This window comes from Rhipicephalus sanguineus, chromosome 1, assembly GCF_013339695.2.
Source record: "Rhipicephalus sanguineus isolate Rsan-2018 chromosome 1, BIME_Rsan_1.4, whole genome shotgun sequence".
Lineage (NCBI taxonomy): Eukaryota > Metazoa > Arthropoda > Arachnida > Ixodida > Ixodidae > Rhipicephalus > Rhipicephalus sanguineus.
The window spans coordinates 247,860,883-247,887,012 of NC_051176.1; the positions used below are offsets into that span (position 1 = coordinate 247,860,883).

At 43.9% G+C, this 26,130-nt stretch overlaps 1 protein-coding gene across 2 annotated transcripts in view; it reads left to right on the forward strand.

Annotated features, from left to right (window-relative positions):
- LOC119376527 (zinc finger CCHC domain-containing protein 14) overlaps positions 1-25,626 on the forward strand; it is a 40,131-nt gene extending 14,505 nt beyond the window's left edge. For both annotated transcript variants that reach the window (XM_037646327.2, XM_049411035.1), the window contains exons 6-11: positions 1,295-1,552; positions 4,577-4,829; positions 9,528-9,616; positions 14,055-14,254; positions 21,378-21,980; positions 22,045-25,626. In XM_037646327.2, the coding sequence (XP_037502255.1) occupies positions 1,295-1,552; positions 4,577-4,829; positions 9,528-9,616; positions 14,055-14,254; positions 21,378-21,980; positions 22,045-22,100 (1,459 nt within the window). In that variant the 3' untranslated portion in view covers positions 22,101-25,626. The remainder of the gene's footprint in view (positions 1-1,294; positions 1,553-4,576; positions 4,830-9,527; positions 9,617-14,054; positions 14,255-21,377; positions 21,981-22,044) is intronic.
- Positions 25,627-26,130: the final 504 nt, after the last annotated feature.

Below are 26,130 nucleotides of genomic sequence, written 5' to 3' on the forward strand. Positions count from 1 at the left end.
CAAAATTGAAATTTTCAAAAGGAAAAATTTTCATCCGCCCGACAAGCACAAAGGTACAACGAAAACTCAATACGGGTTTCTCAGGGATATAGCATCACAGTTGAAGGAAAGTTCATCCTAATCCACTTTTTGCCACAGAATTCTATCACTGTACTCACACCCTCTTGTAGGAATGTACATATCTTCTCCACAAATTCTAAATGGCACTGCATAGGTGGGATTATGGTAATGTCACGATAGTTAAAGGGACCGACAACTGCCCAGAACATGAAATGAGATGACTGCACTAACGGAAAGATTGTCCATCGCATTGACTCAAACCAACCCTGTTTATCTCGTGAGACGCGGATTTATATTTTTATTTCTTCATTGAAAGTCGCGAAAAATGACCTTTAGCGCCTCTGGCGGCAAAATCATACACGGTCCAATGAAGCCGGTCATGTGACCATTGATTGGTGTATGCGTTCGATGACTTTTCTGTTAGTACTGAAATATTGTTCATTTCTTTATATTAAAAGATATTACTCCATAAAAATGTACATATAGGCCTGCGTTAGTTGTATGCAACGAAGTGGCGCTGCCTTCGCTTGGCGTAATGATCCCATGCCGCGAAAAGCCATCCATGACACAGGCGCAGGCAACCTTTGTCGCAGGCGCGCACAACGCTGTACAAATACGGAGAAGGTGTATAAAGCCACGTCATCTCATTGTAACAGCTTGCTATTTTCAAAAATGGCTGGAAAGCTCAAAATAATGGTGGTTAAGCATAGCTACAGTAACTCCTGCGAAAGCAGAACAACGACAGCTTTCACAAGTGCTAGCGGCATTGCTATGAATTATCAGCGTTGCTGGAGCAAGCCTTCATGCGTGTTTGGAGCCTTTCAGATCGAAAAATACTGCTTATAAAAAATAACTACGTGCTTTTAGGATAAACCACTGCAGCTACAAACGCTACGAAGGGTAAGCTTCCTGTCGCGCCGGAAAAAAACTGGGTCGAGATTAATCAGTTGTCGGTCCCTTTAAACCAGAAATATCACTATTAAAGCTCTTGAGTAGTTTTCCAAGGGTTCTTCGAGCAGTAAAAGAAAACGTGGAACCAGCACATTTTCTAACGAGGTTTATTCTTAAAGGCAACCACATTAAGGAATCTTTAGGTGTGTGAAGTCTCTTTGCTTAAAAATGTACTCTTAGACAGAACGTTAGAAGAAACCTTGTGCATGAACAAAAGCCAGTTATTTTCTGAATAACCGTTGGCAGAAAGTCTTGCATACGTTAGTGTGACCTGCTTATGCAGCTGGGTTGCGAGCCTTCCACCAAGCTACCTGGAGAATGAATTGGTGGGCCCTTTCTTTGAGCCAACGCCGTGTGGCAAGCCTGGCTTCGTGCCCTCTGCTGCTGTGGTGCCCGAGACGAGCTTGCCCATGGCTCCTGAAGATCCTCGTGTGGGGCTGCTGGCCTTCTATGGGGGCAGTGCAGATGCCCCAATAACCAGAGCACCGCCTCTTCTGGCCCCAACTGTTGGCTCCATGATGCCACCTATCGTGGGTCCCAGGTAAGGTTGTGTTGGTCTTGTCAATGCAAAATAACTTAAATTTATAGTATAGGCACACTCTTTAGCAAGCCAGGCAGCAGCATGTGAAATCCCTATGCAGAAAGAGCACATGAGGTCAGCTTGCCCTCGCCCCACCCCTTCAATCTTTTTAGGGGCGAAGCTCCTTAAGGCGGCACCCGTTTGTCCCTCGTAGTCGTAGTAGTCGTAGTGCGTAATCAGTCTTACGCTTTGACCTCCAAGGTGGTGCCGGTGGGAGATTTTTCCTGTGCATTGTTGAACAATAAAAAATTCGCAGCGTGCGCGTTAACTAAAAGCCGAATTCTTCTGTCTCTCATTCCCCATTAGCAGCCATTGGCATGTTCCAGTAGGAAACGTTAGTAGAAGTAGAAGTGTAAGTGTTAGCTAAAAGCCGACTTCTTCTGTCTCTCATTCCCATTAGCAGCCATTGTTTACCTCCAAGGTAGTGCCTGGTGAGAGTTCTCCTGTGCGTGATTAAACAATAAAAATTTTGTTCAAAACGCCGTTGATTGATGAAATAAACCAACGAAAGACGCCAGATGTTTTGTAAAAGCAAAACGAAAGAACGCCAGATGTTTCTAAAGCAAAACGAAAAGACGCCAGCTGCTTAACGAAAGACACCAGATGTTTTCTAAAGCAATGGTTTTCTAAACAATGAAAATTCACAGCGTACATGTAAAATTAAAGTGAGCTGCAAGTCGTCATAACTCATCGAACCTTTAGTATAAATGCGCCCGATCTCACGTCGGTGATGATGTACTGGGCATAATTCACGGAAGATTCACGGTTTACCGATGAACCTCCGCAGCTTCGCCCACTCATCATCATTCACTCCGTGGATATGCTGTGATTTTTCTTAACTCTGGATGAATTTTTGATGTAGCTGCATTAGCCTCATATATATTGTAGTATTTTCTCTGACAGCCTGTAGAGGGTTCAGCATTTTCAATTACATATGGGGCATTTTTTTTTTTCCTAAAATAGCCAAGTCCACTTTAAAGGGACACTAAAGGCAAATATTAAGTCGACGTTGATTGTTGAAATAACGGTCAGAAACCTCGTAGTGCTACTTTTGTGCCAAGGAAGTGCTTATTTTGAAATAAAATCACGTTTTAACGGTCCGCATCGTGTTAGCGCATTTCAAATCACCCGCCTGAAAGCGGTGTTTCTCATGTCACTGCTGCCGTGCCCAACATTGCCAACCTTTACTGGACGGCAGCGTGCACTGGCGGCGTGCGCCATTCGGGCATCCGGCAACATCACATGCATGCAGCATTTTGTTGAACTTTCTGTCAGAGCGACTTTCACGAGCGCGCAAAACACATGTGGCAGTACGCGATACCGAAACTACCACTGAGACGCAAACGCGTGAGCGAAGCAGGGTGCCGGGCGAAGTGCAGTTCGGCAAAAATGGAACCTTTGAACCACACGTGCCATTCCCCATGGCAACGCCAAAGAGGTTCTTTTTTCCATGAATCAAACAGAAATGAACAAGCAGCACTTTCTTACGTCTCTTGGTGCACGGAAGGTTCTTTTTTTATTGCAGCTAGTTTGATTACGAGTGATTAATTGTAGTCGAACTCTCCCACGTCATCGGGATCATTTCCAAAATGTGCCACCTGTGGCGCTCATCATGTGATACATTTAGCTTAATTTCTCGGTAAGTAGGGCACTGCTGTTGATAATATTGCCGTTTTAGACGTTGTCATACATTGGGCTTTCACTCTGACATAAATTGTTATTTGCCTTTAGTGTCCCTTTAAGTGAAACTGAGAGAAATGCAGTTTTTTGCTGCTGGCAGTATGGTGGGGCCTGCTCCAACAGTTTTTTGCAAGTGTGCTCATGTCACCGAAATACCTCAAATCTATATTGTGGCTAAAGTATATATAGCCCACCATCATCGGTATTCAGGAGTAAAATTTGGATTTGGCTCATATAGATTGGAACATTTCATTTAGGCTTGAATCAGCTCGTAAAAGAAGTCTAAATCGCAGCGAATGAACGATATAGCAGTATATTTTGCAATAAGATTAATACCATCGTTGTGCTTTCGTTGGCGCCGTCCTTTGTTGCATGGGCGTAGTGGCAGTGACTAGACTTGAAGAGAGAGTGGTCCTTCCTGGCAAAAGGCGCACCATTCTGGGCTGTCGGCAGCGTTTTCTTGTTCTTGGATTCTATTTAAGGCTTTCAAAAATGCTTCAGCTCTTCGTAGCTCCTTTTATACCGCACTGTTTCGGATATCTTCTTCCTCTTCGAGGAATAGATTGGTGCCCAATATCTTTATTTCAGTCGTATTCTATTTGAAATATACTCTTGGAGCAGAAGAAGGACATGATATTGTAGTGTGAAACTCTAAAAGGAGCACTAAGAGGCAGAAAGAAGCAGGAAAGTGGGCCGCTTACTCTTTATATTCGAGTATTGCTCTACAATATCATGTCCTTTAGTGATTACCAACTCACCCATGGAAAACTAATTGTGGAACGAAAACATGATAGCAAAGCAACTAGGAAACAAATGAAACAGATTGGATGCGGCCATGTTGATTGTTTTGGTCGTGATTGTTGACGCAGCGCTGGTTAAATGGATCTGACTCGGTTCGATTTGAACAGCCTTTTTGAGTTCACGCTACAATCGGGAATTGCCCCATTTTGATTACAATTGTTTTGAAAGTGAAAGATGCTTAGGCGTACTTTACGCTTCCGTGAAATTTCGTCCAATTTCGGTTTCTCGATTTGGCTCTTTTAGAAATAAAACGCCACGTGATTAAATCTGAAAAAACTTTCAAGTTTTTGAGAGGTGCTTTGACAGATGTGATCTTAATGTCATTTATTTTAATGCTGTGATTAAAACCCTTTTTAACTCCAAGACGTCAGTGTCAAGATGTCTATTTTGAAAGTATGGTAGCAATCATCTGATCAAAGGGCAATTACTGAGTTACAGTTATGTTATGTTTCACCATACCATTTCTTGGATGTAGTATGTGTAACAAATTTCCCTCGTTTGCAGTGTGAACTGTGCAGGTCAGGGCACTGAGCATGCGGGACCATCGCCATGCAACTCTCCTCTCTCCTCGGCACCAGCGTCGCCCTATGAATCGCCACCAACATCGGGCTGCAACTCGCGTGCCACATCTCCTTGGACTGGTACTGCTGTGACGAGGATGCATTGGGATGGTACACCAGCATCAGTTGAAGAGCTGCTGCACCGTGCTCATCTCAAGAAATACTATCACATGTTTAAAAACTGCACCCTCGATGATGTGAGTTTCTTTAAAACTAATCTTTTTAGCAGAATTGCTTTGTGGTTGGGCTAATTATGAAGTGTGTAACATCTCCAGCAAAAAAGTTGTTAAATGCTTTGTTCTGGAGTCAAGTTGGCTTGGAAATGTTGGTTTAAAGGGACACTAAAGGCAAATATTATGTCGACGTTGATTGTTGAAATAGCGTTCCAGAAACCTTGTAGTGCTTGTTTTGTGCCAAGGAAATGCTTATTTTTGAAAAAAAAAAAATCACATTTTAGTTGTCCGCACGGTGTTAGAGCACTTCAAATCACTTGCCTGAACCGGCCTTCTGACGTAGCAGTTGCCGTGCCCAAAGTTGCCCGCCTTTACTGCCCGGCCGCCGACACTGCGGTTTCTGGCGCAACAGCAGCCATTAACCTTGCAAAGGCGCAGCCGCAGGCCACTCCGAAACTGTACAGTTCACTGTAAAGGAGCTTAGCTTGGCGAGCAGCAGAAGTAGAGTATCAACAGTGCGAAAATAGTGAGAGCCAAGTACGCGATACTGAAACTACCACTGAAACGCGCAGCTAGGCATAAATGGAACTTTTGAACCACTCGCGCCGTTTCGCACGCTAATGCGAAAAGGTTCTTTTTTCCATAAATCAAACAGAAACGAACAAGCAGCATTTTATTACATCTTGTGATGCACGAAAGGTTGTTTTTTTTATCACAGCTAGTTTGATCACTAGTGGTTAATTTTACTCGGGACTCTTGACATCATCGGGATCATTTCCACTAGGCTTGTGCGAATAGTAAATTTTAGGTCCAAAGCGAATAGTGATTTGGTCGAAGCGAATTCGAATAGCTTATATCGCATATTATAAAGAAAAATGAGCATATTTGTCATGACCCAACTAACCAGCCCAATATTTTTAAAGTTGAAACAAGTCATATGCATATGTCATTCTTTTTGGTTCAAAGGGAAGTGGAAGCGACTTTGAGTAGTAGCAGTACTTGACTTTCGGTAGAATGCAAGTGACAACCTGTAAAACATGTTACGTTTTAAGATTTACTATACTCTGAGCATATAAGCCGGTATAACAAGCTTTTAAACTTAATTTAAAAAAAAAAATGAGGAACCGATGTGAGGGTAATACAGTAAAACCTCAGTAATTCAAGATCCCGCATAATTAGAAGGATTTCCTTGGCCCCGTATTCTGCACTGTAAATTTGAGTGGATAATTTGAAATGGCGGTCAGTACCAGCCCGGTACTGACCGGGCTGGTACTGAAAACTTTGGGTGCCATGTGTCAATTCCCCGATCCCGATTTAGCTGCAAATCCACAGAAACGATGGCCCTTAGGAGCCACAAAGCAATGCAGTGTAGCGATACTAATTAGTGACATGTGAAGCATCCCAGCCTTGCTGCTGCCAGCGCAAGAAAAAAACTAAACAAAAGGTGGTCTCATGGTCAGCTGAAATGTGCGTCTGCGGAAAAGACTTGCTTCACTGCAACACAGTAGCGACACGCGGGCAGCATGACGCATGCTTCTCTCGGCGTCAGCGCGTTATGATTTACCCATTCTTTCTGGGAAAATAGAGAAAATAATAAAGGGCAGTCTGACGGAATTCGCAATGTATGCGAACTTCCGAATGGCGGTTGTTACGGCAATTTGCGCACTTCACTGCTGGCAGAGTACTTGCCTGCAACGCCTACTTCGAAAACTTCAATGATCATCTTTTCCACCCAGAACACATCGCAAATTCCATCACACTGGTCATTATTAAATTCTTTATTTTACCAGAAAGAATGGGCGAATGGTCGCATCACGACGCGCTGACGCTGCGAGGAGCAGGTGACATGCTGTCCGCTTGTCACCACTGTGTTGCAGCGAAGCACGTCTTTTCCGCAGGCACGCATTTCAGTTGACCACGAGACCGTTTTTTTTTTCCTCTTTCTTTTTTTTCTTGCACTGGCAGTAGTGAGGGACGCCGTTTCCCCGGTTTGGCGGTAAAATTGGGAACAGGTATTGCTGGAAAACATAACCCTTGTAGCCGCAAACTAGCAGGAACAGCAAACTTTCCACTTCTGATTACTTCCAGTAAATAAGAGTTCCTTGCATCCCGCTTTTTGTATGTTTGGTTAATTCGAAAACCCGCTTAGATTTTTCACAGTCCCAGTGATCATGAATTAACGAGGTTTTACTGTATGCGGATTTCTCTTGGAAAGGTGTATTCATGGTATAGCACACCTCTACTGCAGTGAAACCACCTTTACAGGGGGTTACATGCGGTTTATATATGTCTATTCGTTCATTTCGAATACTTCAAAATTTCCTAGAATTTAAATTCGTTTCGAAGCGAATTCGAATACTGTAATATTTGTTTGAAGTGCTCGAATATTCGCGCAAGCCTAATTTTCACTATGTCCCACTCGTGGCGCATATCGTGTCCTGCATTTACCTTAATTTCTTGATTAGTAGAGCACTGCTGTTGATACTATTGACATTTTAGACGTACTCACAAATTGACCTTTCACTCTGACATAAATTGTTATAATGAATACTTCCTTTTATAGACATTTAAGGGAAGACCCTGCTTCTGAAACATAATTTTTTTGTTTTTGAGCATGCCGTAATGACACTTTCACAGCTTATGTATTTTTATGTGCTGATTTCAAATGTGCAATCATTGTTCTAATACAATATGTAGTTTTGAAACTATCAAACAGTTTTTGTATTGTTGGGAGCAGGCTTTATTTCTAAACTGTGAGAGTTATCAAGTAAATCAGCATGTCACAATAACCTGGAATGAATACTGTATGCAGTAAAACAAGAATGGATGTTCTAGGCCTATTTGAACAAAAGTCATGGTACATTGAACATTTGGCAAATGAGCGTTGTTGAGCATGGTCAAACTAGGATCAAGCTGGGAATGTTCAACATACCATAACTGTTGTTCAAATGGGCCTAGAACATCCATTCTTGTTTTACTGCATACAGTATTCATTCCAGGTTATTGTGATATGCTGATTTTACTTGGTAACTCTCACAGTTTAGAAATAAATCTTGCTCCCAACAATATACATGACATATTTCATATTTTGAAAACAGCATATTGTAATATAGAAAAATAATTGCATATTTGAAATTGGGACATAAAAAGACATAAGCTGGGAAAGTTTCATAAAAAATGTACTCAAAAACAAAGAAATATGTCTCTGAAGCAAAGTCCCCCCTTAAGTGTATATACCTGCAAGGTCGCCATGACTGTGTGGGGCATTGTGTAAGGCTATGCATGGGTTGTGCTTTAAACCATATGTACTGGTTACATATTGTTGGCTTTCTCCTATTTCTGCTTTCACATCAATCGTCTTCTGCTTCATAACGGGTATGCTGAGGATAAAAACAGATACCGTATAAACGCGTGTAAGGGTCGCACTTTTTTTTTTCAAGAAATGAGGGCCAATTTACAGGGTGCGGCCCATACACGTGACATTTTTTTTTTTAAGTAAAAACGCACCAGTTAGCGAACGAAGAGCATTTATTGCAGTATACGACATACGTGCTCAATCGTCGTCGCTCGACGAGTCCTCAGACTCAGAGTCCGAGATTATGTGCTGCGAAGCACCGTCACCCCACATGCAGTGATCTTCAGCGCCATCCAGGCTGTTAGATATATCGGTTACTCTAAAACTTCGGGACACAATGTCAGTTGACACCGAGCTCCATGCGCAGCATGTCCGTTGTGAGTGCAAAACCATCGTTCCGCAGTTCAGTCACATAGCGGAGCAACTCTTCTTCCAAATCGGGAAACTTGCACTGCTTTCCTCGGAAAGCGCGCTTATTGCTGTTGGTGATTCGCAAGGCTTCTTTTTGAGCGCACCAACGTCGAACACACTTCTCGTCAACGTCGAATTTTCTGCCGGCGGCACGTTTCCCGTACTCGAGAGCATACTCGATCACCTTCAACTTATAGCCAGCCGTGTAGTTATTCAGGTGCTTGCCCATCTTGCCAAAACGTGAACGATGTGTAGAAAACAAGCTAACACGAAGGTCATCGAACAGTGCGGAAAACTACAGCAAATAACTGCACAAACCGAACACGAATGCCTGGGTGATGGCGATGCTAATGACGATATGGATAGCGCGTTTGTATAGAAGTGTGAGAAGCTAAAGATAAAATCCCGCTTTAACCTTTAGTTGGTGGGTGTATGAACACTAATGAAAAAGTTAAAATTTTTAGCCCACTTCATGACCATCTTAACACGAAGAAAATCCAAAAAATATAGTCTAGTGATTATGATGATGGTTGCGTTCCCTTGCGTCATCTATCGACTACGCCTGGAAGCTCTCACACGCGCGCGCATTTTAAATACGTATTGGCGGAGGAAAGTGTGGGTGCAGCCCTTACGCGGATTTTTTTTTAAGAATATCTACTTCAAGAAAACGGGGTGGGGCCCTTACACGGGTACGGCCCTTACACGCATTTATACGGTAAAGCGGTAAATTTGATAATGCATTGCATCACTCTTCAAGTGACAGATGCATTTTAATATCTTGGCAGAATTGTTTGACATTATGCTACCTCAGGTTTTTTCCATTTTTATCAGTCTTGGTATAACTAAGTAAATAGTGATATGTATATGGGGCAGGCTGGATGTCATTGGTGCATTTGTATGCTGTGTGCTGTGCTTACAATAACTTAAGCGTAATTTATTCTTGCTGCATATTTCAGGTTCTAGCCATGAATGAAGAGAGTATGAAGCAAAAAGGCCTTCCTGCTAGTTGTTCAAGGAGACTGCTCAAAGAAATTGCCTCGTTGAAGTAAGCAGCTACTTATAAAAGGTGTGATCCTCTAGGCTAGATGCATGCACAGTAAAGTCTGCTTGCAATTCAGTAAGAGGTGAAGAATGTGTGTGTAGTGGTCCCACATGGTGTGTATAGTTGGTTCTTGTGTCATATGCCATGCTGAGGCTACATTCCAGGCCAGCCTGTCAGGTATTGTCAGGCTGAGTGAAAGGCCAACTGACAATGCCTCACATACAGACCTACAAAGTGGCAGAGCTCATGGATAGGATCCCATTGCAACTTGCAAGCTATAATGTCAGAGGATGCACTAGAGCACTGCTCTTGCAACCATGGCATATTACTCCAGCAAAGTTCTCATTGCCATCTTGCCCTTCACTGTCAAACCGTCATTTGGCATATGCCCCGCCACGATGGTCTAGTGGTTATGGCGCTCGATTACTGACCCGAAGGTCAGGGGATCGAATCACGGCCGCGGCGGCTGCATTTTCGATGGAGGCAAAAATGTTTGAGGCTCGTGTACTTACATTTAGGTGCACGTTAAAGGGACACTAAAGGCAAATATTAAGTCGACGTTGATTGTCGAAATAGCATTCCAGAGACCTCGTAGTGTTTGTTTCGTGCCAAGGAAACGCTTATTTTGAAAGAAAGTCATGTTTTAGTGGTACGCACGGCGTTAGCGCACTTAACCTGCCTGAACGGGCCTTCTGACGCAGCAGCTGCCGTGCCCAACATTGCCCAGCGTTTACCGCCCGGCCGCCGACGCTACGGTTTCTTGCGCAACAGCGGCCATCAACTTTGCCAAGACGCAACCACAGACAACCCCGAAACTGTATAGTTCACTGTAACGGAGCTTAGCTTGGCCAGTAGCAGAAGTATACAGTATCAACAATGCGAAAATAGCGAGAGACAAGCACATGCAGCAGTACGCGATACCGAAACTACCACTGAGACGCGCAGCTCGGCAAAAACGGAACTTTTGAGCCCCTCGCGCCGTTCCCCATGTCAACGCCAATTGGTTCTTTTTTCCAAACAGAAACGAACAAGCGGCATTTTATTACGTCTTGTGATGCACGGAAGGTTCTTTTTTTTATCGCAGCTAGTATGATTACTAGTGGTTAATTGTACTCGGGACTCTTGATGTCATCGGGATCATTTCCAAAATATCCCACTCGTGGCACACATCATGTGCTACGTTTACCTTAATTTCTGGATTACTAGAGCATTGCTGTTGATACTATTGACGTTTTAGATCTTCTCACACATTGACCTTTCACTGCGACATAAATTGTTATTTGCCTTTAGTGTCCCTTTAAAGAACCCCAGGTGGTCGAAATTTCCGGAGCCCTCCACTGCGGCGTCCCTCATAATCATATCGTTGTTTTGGGATGGTAAACCCCAGATATATTATTAGCCTTGGCATATGTACTAGTGCCTGTGGATAATCTTTTGTGGTGTAAATAATGAACAATAATATCGTCCCTCTTAGTGCTGCAACACTACATTCACGTCTCTCACGCCCCTTTTTTTTTGTACCTTCATGGTACTAGTAGGCTGGAGTACTTTGATATTGGCAAATTCGTCAGATGTGAAGTGCGCTAGGGCCTTTTATTTTATGTTAACAATATATATACCTCCGCCGTAGTGGCACAGTAGTTAGTGCTCAGCTGCTCACCTGAAAGATGGGTTCGATCTTGACCATGGTGGTCATATTTAGATGGAGGCAAAATGACAGCCCGTATTCTGTGCGTTGTCAGTGCACGTTAAAGAAACCCAGTTGGTCGAAATTATCTTCAGCCCTCCACTGTGGTTTGCCTCATAGTCTTAAATGGTTTTAGCGTGTGGAACCCCAGAAAGTATATTAATTATAAATGATGTATATTAATATTAGTAATGGTATGTATCCTACAGTCAGACTATGCGCTGATGGTTATGGGATTCACAAAGTAGTAAATGGACACCTGCTACTTGCAGTCTTTTCTAGATGATATTAGTAAAGGGTGCAATGATTAGCAATTGGGAATTAATGTACGATGAAAGAATGGCACAGATATGAGACTACAGATAACTCCATGATATATAGCTACATATACATAACCTGCATAACCTCAATATGTACAAGAAGATATCTGTATGTTAGTTTGTGATCTGCTGTGTCATGGAACACTTGTATAAGCATCTAAAACACTCAACTTTGTACGGTGCAGTTTGCATTCAACTAACTTGGACACCATAATTCTTGTTTATACTGCCTTGTTACACTCCAAGATCAAATTCACGTCTTGAATGTTGAACCCACATCAGGCCTAGCTCATTAAAAAAAAGAACTGGAATCTCTGTAGAATTCAGCTGCGCTCTTCATCACAAAAGGCTACTTACAAATGTCAAAGATGAATTTTAAGGGTTCGATTTTCTTTGTTAGACACAATATTAATGAGAACTAACAGACAATATTGCCAAGGAAGGTGCAGGGGTGTTATTTGTAGCAATTCGGATATAAATGTGAAGAAAGTAAAGTGGACGAAAAGATAACTTGCCGCTGGCAGGGACTGAACCTGCGACCTTCGAATAACTCGTCAGATGCTCTACCACTGAGCTATGGCAGCGCTCTTCTTCCCGTCCACTTTATGGGGTATATATGTGCATTTAAACCTAGGAGTGTTAGTCACCGCCAATCGCAGCCATGGCGGCGAGTGTGGAACACTCTTTTTCTGCCTGTTGGCGTCACGTAGCACGTTATCTTTTTACGAGCTGGCAGCTGACCACTAATCCCTCACATACCACCTGAAGGCATCAAGTCTGCCAGAACGAGACCCTCGCTATGAATGAAGGAAAGAATATGAATTTTAAGGGCTCGCTTTTCGTTGTTAGACACAATATTAATGAGAACTAAAGTGCCCACTGGAAAGCCTTTTCTTTCTTTTTGCCAAAGTGAAGAAAAGATCCTGGCACTCTTGCACGACCGCCTGATAGCGCGTGGTGGCGACGCCAAAGAGCATTTCGAAACTATTGCAGGGTCCGGGATGCGCAGTCAATGCAGTGACCTACATAGCGACAGAACGGACAGTGTCTGCTTTCCGCGATATGTGTACGCGTCTGTACCGTGATCTGCTATTACACGAAAACTGACACAGTTCCAGTGAAACGTGGTACGGCCGCATGGAGCCGATCGTCTCCTGGCTAGTTGCGTGCAGCACGTTGCCTACTCGGCTCATGCCGTCACTGCTGGGCTTCTTGCTGTGCCGCACGCGTGCATTTGTCGTGGGAATGTCCGTCGTACCCACTTCACTCCAGATTGTGCACAGATGCGGCGAGTAGCTTGTTCAGTTAACGCAGCGATGACAAGCTTCATGCAGGCGATGTGCACTCCGCGACATTCTAGCAGACGGAGGCGTGTTAGGTGGTTGCCTAATAAAAGCGTGCAGTATGGTTACAACAGTGCTACGCTTGCTGTACCCGTATGCGTGCGTTTAGCATGATAGCATCAATGCAGCGAGATTTCTCGGCGCCCACGACCCGCAACGCTGAACTTCGCAGCAGCAATCTGCTTTCGTTTCTACAAAGCGGTGTGCGCTTGAACACGGCCCCGCACAACGAGGTGGCACCGATCGGCGGCCCAGCGCATTCAGGTTGTCGCTTAATAAAAGCGTGCAGTAGGCTTATAAAGTAACGCTGCGCCACATGCGTACCCGAGCAGATAGCTGAAGATACTTATTGTGATAAGGTTGTCGGCGATAAGGCATGCTGGCGTGTTCATCGGTGGCCGCGCTACCTCGCCTTCGTTCTTTCCCAATGCTTACCTGCAAAGGCGTCGCCGCAATCGTGCAGAAGTCTGAATTGGTGATCGACTGATCTCCACACTTCTCAAAAAGACGGAAAACCTTTGGCGGCACATTGTGGCGTTAGGAAGTTCAGCGGCACAGTAAAATTTTATGACACAAAAAGTTACCATGGTACACAGGGTGCGCACTAACCGGTAAGCATAGGGCGTACCCCCCCCTCCCCGCCCCCATAGGCCATAGAGGGTCCATAGGGCGGTAGGAGGTCCATAGGGACATAGGGCGGTAGGCATAGTGCGTACGCAGGGTGTGCACTAACCGGTAGGCATAGGGCAAACCACTATAGCTTAAGCGGTCAGCGAATGCATTGGGCTCTGTGGGACTCGGTCGGGGATTCGTCGCAACTACGTTTTAACTGTTAGTATGTTTAAAGCGGGTACATATTAACGAGGTTCGACTGTAGTTTATAATTTGTGAAGCTGAGAGGTAACTTTTTTTCAAGTTTTCATGTTTGCAAATTTCATGCATTGTTACCTTAGCCACTGGAATGAAGGGTGCACATCTGGAACTTCAGCATGCTGCAAAACTGATTTCAGTGTACACCGCCCATCCATGTTGAGTAATTCTGCCAGATATGCAAGCCCGATAAATGTCCACGTGACATATTCTGTATGCAGGAGCCACACCAATGGATTGCTGAGCAACCGTACCGTGAACGCCGGGACAGCAGCTGCTTTTAGCCATGCTAGTGGGGAGAGTTCTACCACATCCTGCTCTTCAGAGTGTTCCAGCCCTTCTCCTCCACCTGCACTCAAAGCCGTCCGCACACACAGCCCAGCTAGTTCAGGCTCGGATGACAGCACACAACCATCAACTGGTAATGAAAGGCATATGCTGTTTGGCTGGTTGAACATTATAGTACTAATATTTGAAAGAGAGACTAAAGGGAAAAACGATTTTTCTCATATTAGTAAATTACTCTTTCGCAATACCAAAATCTCCACGCTTGCCGCGAGAAGATGCTTGGTAAGCGAGAAAATGTGCAAAACGAAAATGCGGGGGTGGCGATGCCACCTTGAAATTTCTGCACCAAATGCCGTGATGTCACAGATTTTGACGGAGTCTACAAGGTCGTACGTGGTTGGTCATCTGTAAAAATGAAGTAAGTTACATACCAAGTTTCAGGAAATTTTGTTGAGCCAACATTACCAAAGTAGTACAAAAAATGCACTTTTAAATCCGCGACGTCATGTGTGGAGATTTCGGCATGAAATTTAAAAATGAATCTTTGACCTTAATTTTTCTGCTCTATCATTAAACCTATGATGGTGAAATTAACTACATTAGAATTCTCAGAGTACAATTTATCAATCTAAACTGATCCATTGTTTCACTTAGGTGTCCCTTGAATGTCAACTGTGGGAATTCAAGATGACCTCACAGAAATTCTTAATCTATATGTGTCTGTTTCGTCCGTTGTCTGAGAAAATTTTGCGCAAGAAGTGTTGATCATGGAGTACCAACTAGCTCAAACCCACACCTTGTTAAGCTATATGTCAAGGTGGTCTATGGTGATCCTGTCCATGCCTGTGACTTTCAGCTTAGTAATGCGAGCTCGGTGGTTACAGTACTCCTTGTTAAAGAGCCCCTAGACCACTTGATGTGGAAAATTTGTTATATGTATAGTGGCAGTTATTTTCCAGTCTACAAGGAACATGAAGCTCTGAAACGTTTCAGAATGGCGCCGTAATATTGTAGTTACAGGCATGTGATGCTCGGCAATTCGGCAGCTGGTCAATTCTCTCTTCCCCTTGCTATCACCCCGGCCTGTCTCTCCCCCTTGCCAAGTGCTCCTACATCACTATCAGTGGTGGAACTGCTGTGCCAATTGCACCAAAGCTGAGAGCCCACTCCATGCTGCTTCAAAAGCCTGTTTCTTCAATAATTGGTCCATGTATGCTGCATGTATTGACCACTGATCATTTGTAGTCACTACGTACTATAATTAGTACATGAATAGCGCATGAATAGGAAGGAAAGCAACTCGTCCCAGGAACGAAAACGAAACTGGTTATTGTGCTGCCATTTTCCATGAAACAGGGTAGACCATAAAAAATATGGCTGTTTAGCGCGAACAAATAATGAGGGGAGCGCAGGCCATATTTTTTTGTGGTCTACCCTTAAAATGAACCAACCAGCCCAGCATCATGTTCTTTTAGATTACTTTTTCCATGAAGTGGCAATTCGGAGTTTCCGATATTTAGTTTTCTATTTGGGGCACTATGGGCAAAAATGCCTTTAGCCGTGGCCTTCTGTGACTTGGCAGTCTACTAATAGGTTTTCTGGTCTGAACGTGACGTCTGCTGCTCTCAGCCGTTCCATGCACAGTGGCTGAAATGCCGTCAAAACTGAACGATGGAAAGTTTGATTGCTTGTCCCCACTGTCTGGCAACAGTGTGGATGTAAGCTTGCAATAAATGAGTGAAAAGTAAGTGCATGCGTCTGTCCCTTCGTGTGGTATACAGCATAAACCGCTGATAACTTAAGTCGCCGAAGTCACGAATATCTGCACTATATAAGCAGTACCACACTAAACCAAAACAGCATTTTTCAAAGGCTGCACATGTGCAAAACATGACGAACAGGCAGCCACACAATTTGAGAATCGCAGCGTATGGCTGGGTTGTAAATTTGCATTCACTTAAATTTGCAAATGTTGAAAAGTTAATGTCTGTGCACCTGCAGTGCCGACAAAATGAACGCGGCAGATAAAGAAAGCGCTGTAGCAGAAAATTGCCAACCAAGTTGTCAGACCTCCTCGTTTATGTGGACTTCCCTCAGAACCACACCGCACAGGAACTATGTAGAATGCCCACTCAAATCCTGCGTCCTTTAGATTTCCCAGGCATGTGCGCAGTGCAGAAAGCAGTGGTGACCGCTAACCACTTGAGTGTTGCACGTGCCATGCACGTCCTTATTTTCGTTGACGATGTAAGTCACTCCTTCCAAAATGCAACTACTGCAAAGCATTTCGTGCACTTGGCACCAAACTAACTTTAATTGACCGTGGCCACTATCGACGAGGCAGCTAGCGCTCATTAGGCCTACGGCTTGGCAACTTGGCCTTCCATTGCGGGAAGCTTGCCCTAGAGGAAACAAATGTGTGGGAACGGGCCTGACAATCACAATTATAGGGTTGAGATAAGTTTCTACTATACTGAATAAATGCCGTGTTATTGTTCACATGAGGAAGAGCCAGCACGCCACCGACTACACGGATACTTGCTAGCAGACTAACTGAAAGTCATAGTTCGTTGTTTCAACCAACCGACAGCATGTGCCCCCTGCTGAAATCACCACTGCACCGTCACAATGAGGGTACTGGAAAGGAGCATGGGATTTTCGGTTTTGTGGTGCGCCCGCGACCTGTAGTGCTGCTGCATTTGGCATAGTTAATCATAACAGCATTCTGAACTTGATGTGCCTCTTTACTTTAAAGGGCCCCTCACCAGGTTTGACAATTTTGAGCTAACGAGCGCAATTCATACAATGGGCGTTCACGATCACGTCTGCCAAAATTTGCAATGCTACGCGCCGCGGAAATGGGTCAAATTTCAAGGTGAACGCTGCTTGCCCTTCTTCTCGCGGGTGCGCGCTATAGAGAATGAGGGGATGATGTACATGAGAAAATGGCCCTACCTAGATGGTAGCGCTGTGATGTCGCTGCTCTACGCAGACGACTGTGCTCTGACATCGCCAACAGTAGCACGTGACACTGTGATAATTATTTGACACGACATGTGTAGTTTGTGTAATTTGTTGTTTGAATAGATTAATAAAACTTGAGAGAAATAATGAGACACACAAAGGGAATGTGTGCGTCTTTTTCATTTTTTTTTTCGTGAATTGCAGCGAGATGCGGGGCTAATGTGCCCCCCTTTCCCATGCGTTCGTGTCCCCGCGGTTAGCGCATCGAGCAGACGCCAGCCCTGGAAACGAAAGTAATATTCTGGCGCGTTCGAGCACTCATTATGCTCATTTATTCTACCGCGTCCAAGTAAACGTTAATGCGACAACGGCTCATGATACCGCCACTCTCGTGCCCGTACAAATGTCTCAACTTTCATGCCCGTCCCGCAGAAACAGGCTGTACACCACAGAGAACGCCGACAAAACGCCCACGGCCGCTACATAAAAAAAAAGGTAGCGGCCGTGCAACGCCGCTCGCGTGCTCGGGTTGGCTCGGGCACGTCATGCGCACGTGACCATGCATGCGCATGACGTGTTCATGTGTATGTGTCAAGTGAAAAGGGCAGGGAACGGATTTGGCTTGCTAAGGCTACATGGGGCGAGTGGCAAGGGTTTGAAACTCGCCTCCTCGCATCATGGTTTCGCGCCACTACAAATTATTGTTTTTCTCAGCTCGTAATGAACCGATTTGAAAAATTCTTGCGGCATACTGCTCTTCATTCGGCATACAACAACTTCCAGCGTCTAACTAAAATTTGCTATGTGGCCTGGTGAGGGGCCCTGTAAATGTTTAAAAAAAAATTGTTGGAAGAGTATAGGGGCTCTTTGAGGCCTGGAAGTGTGCTTACAACTTTTCACAGCTTGCCGCGATGGCTTGGTGAATTTGTATATTTTGCTATAGGAGGGGGGGGGGGTTACTGCTTGGGGAACAACAGCTGCCTGTCTCTGCTTGTTTACATATAACATACTGAAGTATGTTGCATGTGTGCATGCACTTTGTGAATGTGGCTTTGGATGATCTTGGGAATAAAAATTTGCATATACAGCATAGACTATTTGTAAGTCACATAAGTTGTCAGTCATGGAATTGGCACTCTAAGTGGTACCACTCAAGGTAAATAAAGTGGTTTCAGAGCCTGCACACAAGCAAAACGTGGTCTAACCAGACAGATGTCTGACAATCTAAACACGAATTGAGATGGAGCACTGAAAAGGTGCACCAAAATAGTTTGGGCTGTATTCATGTATTCTTGAAAATGCTATCTCCTTTAGTGTGATGGTGAGTGGTTTTCTTGTTTCAATAAAATTTAGCTCCAATACCCCAGCGTCAGTGAGTCAGTGTGATGCCATGGATTTTGATGATGGTGTGTGCATGCATGGGTGTGTGCGCCATTAAAGCTTAGCGAAAGTACCTAAAAACTGCTAAGTACAGTATTTGGATCTTTTAGTAGACAATGTAGTACACCTTTGCAACTAAAATATTAACTAGGCCTGTGCAGACCTGTTGAAAGTCATGAAGTCGTGGCAAGCTGTGCAGAAAGTTCAGGGCAGCATCGCCACCTGTATATTGTTCTTGCATCTTTTCTAGCATACCGAGCCTCTTCTCACGGTAAGAGTGGCTTTTTTAGTATTGTAAAAGCGTGGCTGATTTTACTGCGCATGCTCTGCTGGAACACACCATCCATTATGGCATATTTGCAATGTTGGTTCCAAAGCTAATGTGAATCCTTGAATCTGCTGGCATCCTTCATCTCCACGCCCTAATGCTGCAGTTTGCATGATTTAAAAGAAGGGAAAAGCAATTAATTTGATATGTATGCTCATTTATGTTTCTTACGTTAATCATGCCAGCATTGTGAAAGCCAGTGTTTTGAGGTCATTGAGTGAAATGTGTTTGTGTTTCTCTGTGCTATGGTAATTCAACGAGTATGTGTACTGCATTATTTAGAGCAGATAAAACTATGGACCTTTTTTTATAGTGATTAGATGCATTGTTATTACTATCAGTGTTTCTCCTATTTTGTTTTACCATACATTTCCATCGGTGACCTTGCGCATTCTACATTGGTTGATTTACCAAAGGCATGTTTTATAATTGGTGATGTAAGCAGTATTACTTCAGTACCAACTCGCTCAAAATGCTGCTCTCAGTAAGCAGTATGTTTTATATAGAGCAGTGGTAGTACAGCTGTGCCAAACGGTAATATTCCCTGAAATTGTGCCACACTGTTCCGAAACACAGAAGCCGACAACCATTTATTCGTTTGCTCTCCAGTTTAGCAGAAATTGGCAGCCATGTAAACTGATTCTGCTTTGTCTGTGATTTCGGGTGGAACATTCCAGATGAAACTGAAGCCAGGAAAAGTATGTCTAACATCTGACTATACCGCGCTGACTTTTATGGCAGCATATAGTCCCACATTCGGGACGGTCTCCCGAATTTTGAGGTCACCAGGTTGGCAGGTCCACATCAGCGTTTGCAGCGCCTGTTTGTTGATTTGACAGGCGCTGCAAATGCTAATGTGGACTTCGTCATTGTTTGCACTGTGGGGTGGTTCAGCACACCGCTTTTATTGGAATAGCAGTGCTCACATGCACTGTGCACGAGTTCGCTGATGTCGAATGTTTTGTACATATTTTTTTTCTTTTCGAAAAGTAAGTTTCTTTGTTATACTGCTCTAAATTCGGGATTTTGTTGCTCCAAAAATTGCTCCAAATCCTATTTCTGCTGTTGCACCCCTGAGCACACATTCTTGCAAAAGAACAGTGTGCGCAGCGGGAGCAATGTGCACAGCAGGCTGCCGCACTCAAACATTGAAACGAAGACTATAAGCATATGTTGTCATAAACCACAGTTGCTGAATCATATGTGAAAAATATGTTTACTGTTGGAAAGGCTCCCAAACAAGCTTACGATCTGTTGATAATTTAGTGTTTCAAGGGAACCGTGCTCATAGTCCGCCAAGCATAGGTCACGTGTTGGTTGGCTGCATGGCGCAATCACTTCTTTCCTCCCCCCATGGTTTCGCATTTAGAATTCGAAGGCACCGTTGGCCTGGCAACATTCCCACCTGTATTTTTCTGTGCCCACTGTTTGATAAAGTTCAGAAAAGGCAAAAGCTTTGATGTCAAAATAAGACATCTAAATTCATTCAACAGTTCTGAGCCTGAAGAGAGGCCCTCATTCTTTATTTTTTTTTTCCCCCAGCTTGCAAGTTTATCATGTGCGTGCCTCTTATGTGGAATGATGAAAAATCCTTGGAACACCGGGTGTCGCTTGTCTTATGCAAGGCTGTAACTTGAGTTGCAGCCTTGAAGAAGGCAAGTCCACTTGTCAAAGCGTTGGCTCCAGCAACACCCAGTGTTCCAAGGATTTTTCTTCGCATCAAGATTCCATCTTCCTCTGAACTTTTACCTCATCCTGATGTGGAACATTATTTGTCCTTGCAACTAAAAGGGCTCTCTTGCATTCTTTTTTTGCTAGCTGCTTCAAGACACAGTTTTCCTGTTCTAAAATACAAATTTTTTGCCTCCAAAAGTTTTCAAAATGCAATCTGAACTGTCCCACCCCTGAAAAAGGGTGTTCATGTAGCTTTGAGAATCTCGCTAATCATGGCCCCCTTAGGAGAATTGGACACACAGTCTCCAACCAACACATGGCTTTCAATTTAAACCGTTTCTGTTCAACATAGCTGTTTCATACTTTGCGAACATGATCGGCACAGAGTAATCTACATACCATGCTTGCTCATATGTCTTTTAAATAACCTTTTTTTTTCCACTTTAACATCTGTTTCATTTTTCACCTTTGTGAGCTGCCCACAAATTACAAATTCAGATTTATAGTTAGTGTATCTCGCATAATTATCTTTGTCACAAACATCTTTATGCGATATGTTCTGTCTAGAATAGGTCAGCCTGTGAACGGAAGTCAAGTTTGCTGCGGAGTCAGCTGGGAACTTTCCACTGTTGCAACAGCATTCAGAAAGCTAAGATTGCTTGCTAACTAAGGAAATGGTATGGGCCGTAGTATGAATGCGAATAGGCTTGCTCATAGCTATGATACTTGAGACATTGCCAACATGAACTATGCCTGACAATTTAAATGATAAATTGCATGATCTTAAATTAATGGTACAGCTCACTGTCCTGCCGTGGGAAAATTAATTGAGCAGGCCTGAAAATTTTGTTGGTTATTTAACCAGATTTGTTATTGTATCAGTTGCACAACACTAGTCTCCTTTTCACAGGTAGCTCCTATGGTCCAGGTGGTGCTAAATGGCCTGCTGCCTGCGAAGTCGCTGAGGCTGCTGCCAGTGTGATACCACCTGAAGCTGCCCGCCTAGGAAGCCAGCCACCATCAGTGATGCCCCTTCGGTACCCACCTCCTGGCTCTGTCCTGGTGGAGCCTCAGCACCGGTTTTTGTTGCTCACTGATCGGCCAGCCTATGGCCCATCTCGTGCGCCAGTGCGTGCCTTGGCACCAGTCGTGAAGACTGCCACGGATGGCGTATCCCATAGTAACCCCGCAGTGACAACCACAGCAACCTTTGGGCCCATGTACAGTGTGGGAATAATGCCAGCAGGAGTGTTCCCACAGCACTCATTTCCCCCGTTCCTACATGCGGGCCACCAGAGCAATGGCTACTTGTCATTCCTGTCAGGTGCGGGCTATGTGGCCCCACCTACAACGGCAGCAGCCTATGTTCCCCTAGCCACGTTTGGTGGGCCCTCTGTGGTGGTGCCTCCTCCCCCCACCAGTGCCAAGGTGGCCAGCTGCTACAACTGCGGCCTGGTTGGTCATCGGGGCCACGAGTGCAAAGAGGCCACAGTGGAAGAGGCCACCAAGTCCGGTAAGTACACAGCTGTGAAGCTCATGTGCAGTCTTACGCTCACAGTGCCACTTTTTTGATGCAGCCCAGTTTCGACTCCACTTTGCACCTGCTGGAGCAGCTCCTGAGGCGCAGCCATGAGGCCAGCTTTAAATATACCTGTGTACATATGCCCCAACTCCTTGCTCGGTGCAGAAGGGACTGTCACCCGGCATGACAACTGCTGTGCAGTGGCAACCAGCCAGTCTCCCCATTCATGGTTTAGTGCAAACTGTGGGCTAGTTCACTCTGTGTTCAGCATGCTTTGCTGCCTCTCCACAGGATCCCACTCTGTGCTTTCTCAAGTTGCTTAATGCTGTTACAGGGAGACATTGGCGAACTGAACTTGTCTTTACTGAAGTCTCTGGCATAGCTCTAACAATGCCTGTTTTACGCCCAGTGTTTTATGCTAGCAGCCATTTTTAGTTACTATTTATAAGCTTTCACCCTCGATTGCCCGGCTTTATGGGCTCTGCAGTGTCAGTGTTTTTGTCAGCTGTGTACGCTGTGTTTTTAGCCTCAAGTTTCTGGGTTAGCCCATCGTACTTTTATTGTCACAAGTCTTGCCATTCCATTTCATACAGCCAATTGTGACCCCTTTTTAGTTACACAATATTTTCCTGCATTGCCAGTGAATGACTGGGGTGACTGGGTGGTTTGTCATGTTGAACATGTGATGAGAATTACTTAAAAAAAAAAAAAGTTACCACTCAGCCAAAGACAAGTTGAATCGTCACATCGGACTGTGCCCACTGGAGAAATACCTTTTTGATGCTGCAATGTCCATACTCTACACCTGCATCTCCTCTCCCTCTTCAAGATTTTTTTCTTGCTACCTGTTTTGGCTTGCAAGTGTCATTCTGGACTTCTTTTGCGCTTGTTGGTGTTTGTCTAGTCAGGTGTTTCCTTTGACAACATCAAAAGCATTCCCAGTTTTTTATCACTAGTATGTTGCAGTCTGATCAAATGTTTTTGCAAGCAAGAAGTGCTGTGAAACAAGAACTGAGACACTTATGACCACCATACTTATAATTTTTGTGCTATTTGGCACTTTATATCAAGAGAAGCTCTCTTCAGCAAAGAGTGCAAAGTGAAATATGTAAGCACCAGATTTGCTTGCATTTCACTTGAGTGGGATGCTGACTGTCTGGACGAACGCAAAGCCACATCTCATCTTGTGGACCCTAGTCCTTATGCGTTTTGAATGTGCTCGTGTGGTTGGCGTTATTTTTCTGCCATATTGCACTATTCCAGTGTTTGTGACACGAGTGACGCGTATCTGCTTGTGTAGCCCACGTTGACTACATGACTTCCCTACCATGTGAACACCGTGGTGCTCTCTAAACTTGAGCTGTCTTTTGTGAAATGTTTTAAGCACTAGATCTGTTGTAAATCCTCAGCTTAGCGTTGCCACACTAGATGGTGAATGCTGAATGTACAGTCATGTTGCCTTTATAAATGGTGTTATTTTTGCACATTTCGAAGTTGATGGCACTGTACTGTGCCAAATGCATGCCAGCAATGTCCAAAATTAGGGACGCTTAATTGGCCGTGCTTTGGTACTTTATTTTGAGGTATAAAGTTGAAAGTTGTGCGACCATACAGGCCTTGTTTGTTTTTTCATTTGTTGATGTGGTTTCAAAATGTACAGCTCTCACTGATACAGTAGAACAACGCTTTGCTATGATTAGATGTGCTACCTGAGCATACATATCATGATTGCTTTGGCTGTTGAAGCTCCCCATTGTCCCGGTTGAGTAACCATGTTTTAAGTTGTTTAATTAACAGTGACACAGAGCAAAGCTGTGCCACCTTCTGGCCTCACTTGTAGAGGAGGTCAGAGTTGAGTTAATGGTACTCTTAGGTGCTTCACACAAGCAATTTTGCAAAATCGCTGCCTGGAAAACAAGTTGAAAAATGCCTATCTGCTTGAGTGTTCTGCTGCTACTCCCTCAGTGAGTTGACTGTGTGGGTTTGCTTTTCCAATTTGTTGTGCAGAGTGTGTGTGTGTGCGTGTTTTTTTATGTTTAAAAGCTCAATACTTGAATTTAACATATTTCATTAAACATGGTTAAAGTGATTAAAGTGTTATGTTGTATGCCACAAAGTCACCACTGCAGACTGTTGACATCTCTCTTGGTGCATGTGGAGGGGATTGAATCGCTGAGAATGTGTTGATTGCTGTCACACATTCATCTACACTTTGCCCTGTGATCAGAGTTATGCATGTGCTTTATGGTCATTCACCACTTTGCAAGCTCACTGTACAACCTAGAGCTCATGTTCCAAATTTTCTTTGTCAGAATCTGCAGGCTTGTGGGGCATTATTTGTTCGAGTGAGTATTTTGAAATGTTTTTCTTTTTTTTTTACTACTGCAGTATTACTGGTCTTAATGGCTGCCTAGGTCCCCTCCTTTCCTCTTCCAGTAAATTTTCTTTTTTATTTCTGAAGATATTAATGCAGCACTAGGAACAACTCAGTTTCATTTGAAATCAGTCTAGCAGGCTTTTTCCTTTTGCTTGTATAGTTGCAAGTAATTGGTGTTTTGTGTTTTTTCCTTAGCATAGAATACCCCTTTCCTGCAAAAAGTGAAATATCATTGAACAGCGAATGTCTTCCCTTACTGCAAAACACCCAACCTCCATTTGTCGCGCCAACGTTTCCATCTACTATACCCCCTCCTTCCCTTCTTTCTTTCCTGTCCTTTCTTTGCACACAAGCTTGCTCCTCTCCTCCTCCACTTTTGAGGTTGGGAGACAGTGAGCAAAGTGTACAAGAACACGCTGTAAGGAAGCAAGTTGCTGCTCTGGCAAAGACAAGTCCTCTTGTCGAAACATTCAGCTCCAGTGACTCCCTATTCAATGATTTTTCATCGCTTCAAGCCTCCATCTTCCGCTGAACTTCTGTCTTGTTTCGATTTTTATTTGCTACTAGAAATATAAGGGGTGCAATGAGTGCTTGAGAATGTTTGCCAGAAAAAAGGCGCTGTATTTGTTTAATTACTGTCAAGCGTTGAGTTGCTCATTGAAAATCACCTATTGGCTTGCAAGATGCAAACAAACATGCTGAGAACACTTTTTTTGTTCCGTTTTGATGCCTACGGTTCCCTGCCTCAGTTGATTCTGCCTGGATTTAGCTTGTATTGCACATAAATGGTGAATTATGTACCTTGTGCTGGTTTGCTTAATAGACTACAGGACACATAGAAGTAACAGTAGTGGAAGCAATTGTGGCAACGCTTAATTGAACATCTCAACATTTAAGTAAGAGACGAACATCACTCGGTGACAGGTGAAGAACAGTCGAGACGTCAAGTGCACTCATTCTCATTCAATACTGCAGCTGAAAAGCTGAGCAAGGCATTCAATGCCATGTTGTCATAAGAGCATAATGCTGGTACACAATTGTAAACAAACAAGGTAAAACTGCATAGCCAGTATGTGGAGCATACGTGAATGCACCCTTAAATGATCAAGATTCAGGGATGGCAGTGAACTTTGTGTAAATGCTCCGTTTCATATAGGTTTATGATGTGTTGTTTCATTAACTGCCTGCTTATCAATGCACAACAAAGGTGGAAGTGCAGTGGTGGCCTGTTTTCCATTGAAATAAAATATGTTGATGTCAGTCCGGTTGTTTGGTGCTGCCTCTCTTCTGTAGACCAGAAGATTGCTTCCCTGCTCTTTTTACTAGCACCTCAGATACCGACCATACCATGTGGTCATGGTAGCGTGACGCCTTTATTTGACCTACTTGTTCTGAAAAACATTTCACATTGGACTTTACGAAAAGTTGTGCTGGCTCACGCAGTTTCTTCGTTTTCTTTTTGTTCAGAAGATTCGAATGTCCATTAAATTCAACTGTTTAGACCTCTCAGAATGTGTCATGCAAAGATTTTGTAACAAATATTGTGTATCATTGGTGCTGGAATTTAAGCACCAATGAAGTACCAACTGAGCTACAGTGGATGTAGCTCGGTTGGTAGAGCATCGGACGCACTTTCGAAGTTCGCAGGTTCAGTCCCTGCCAGCGGCAAGTTTGCTTGCTTGCTTGCTTGCTTGTTCCAGTTTGTTGGCTCTTACCCACTACGGGGGATCGGCCATGAAACCGGCGGTTAATTTAATATTTTTT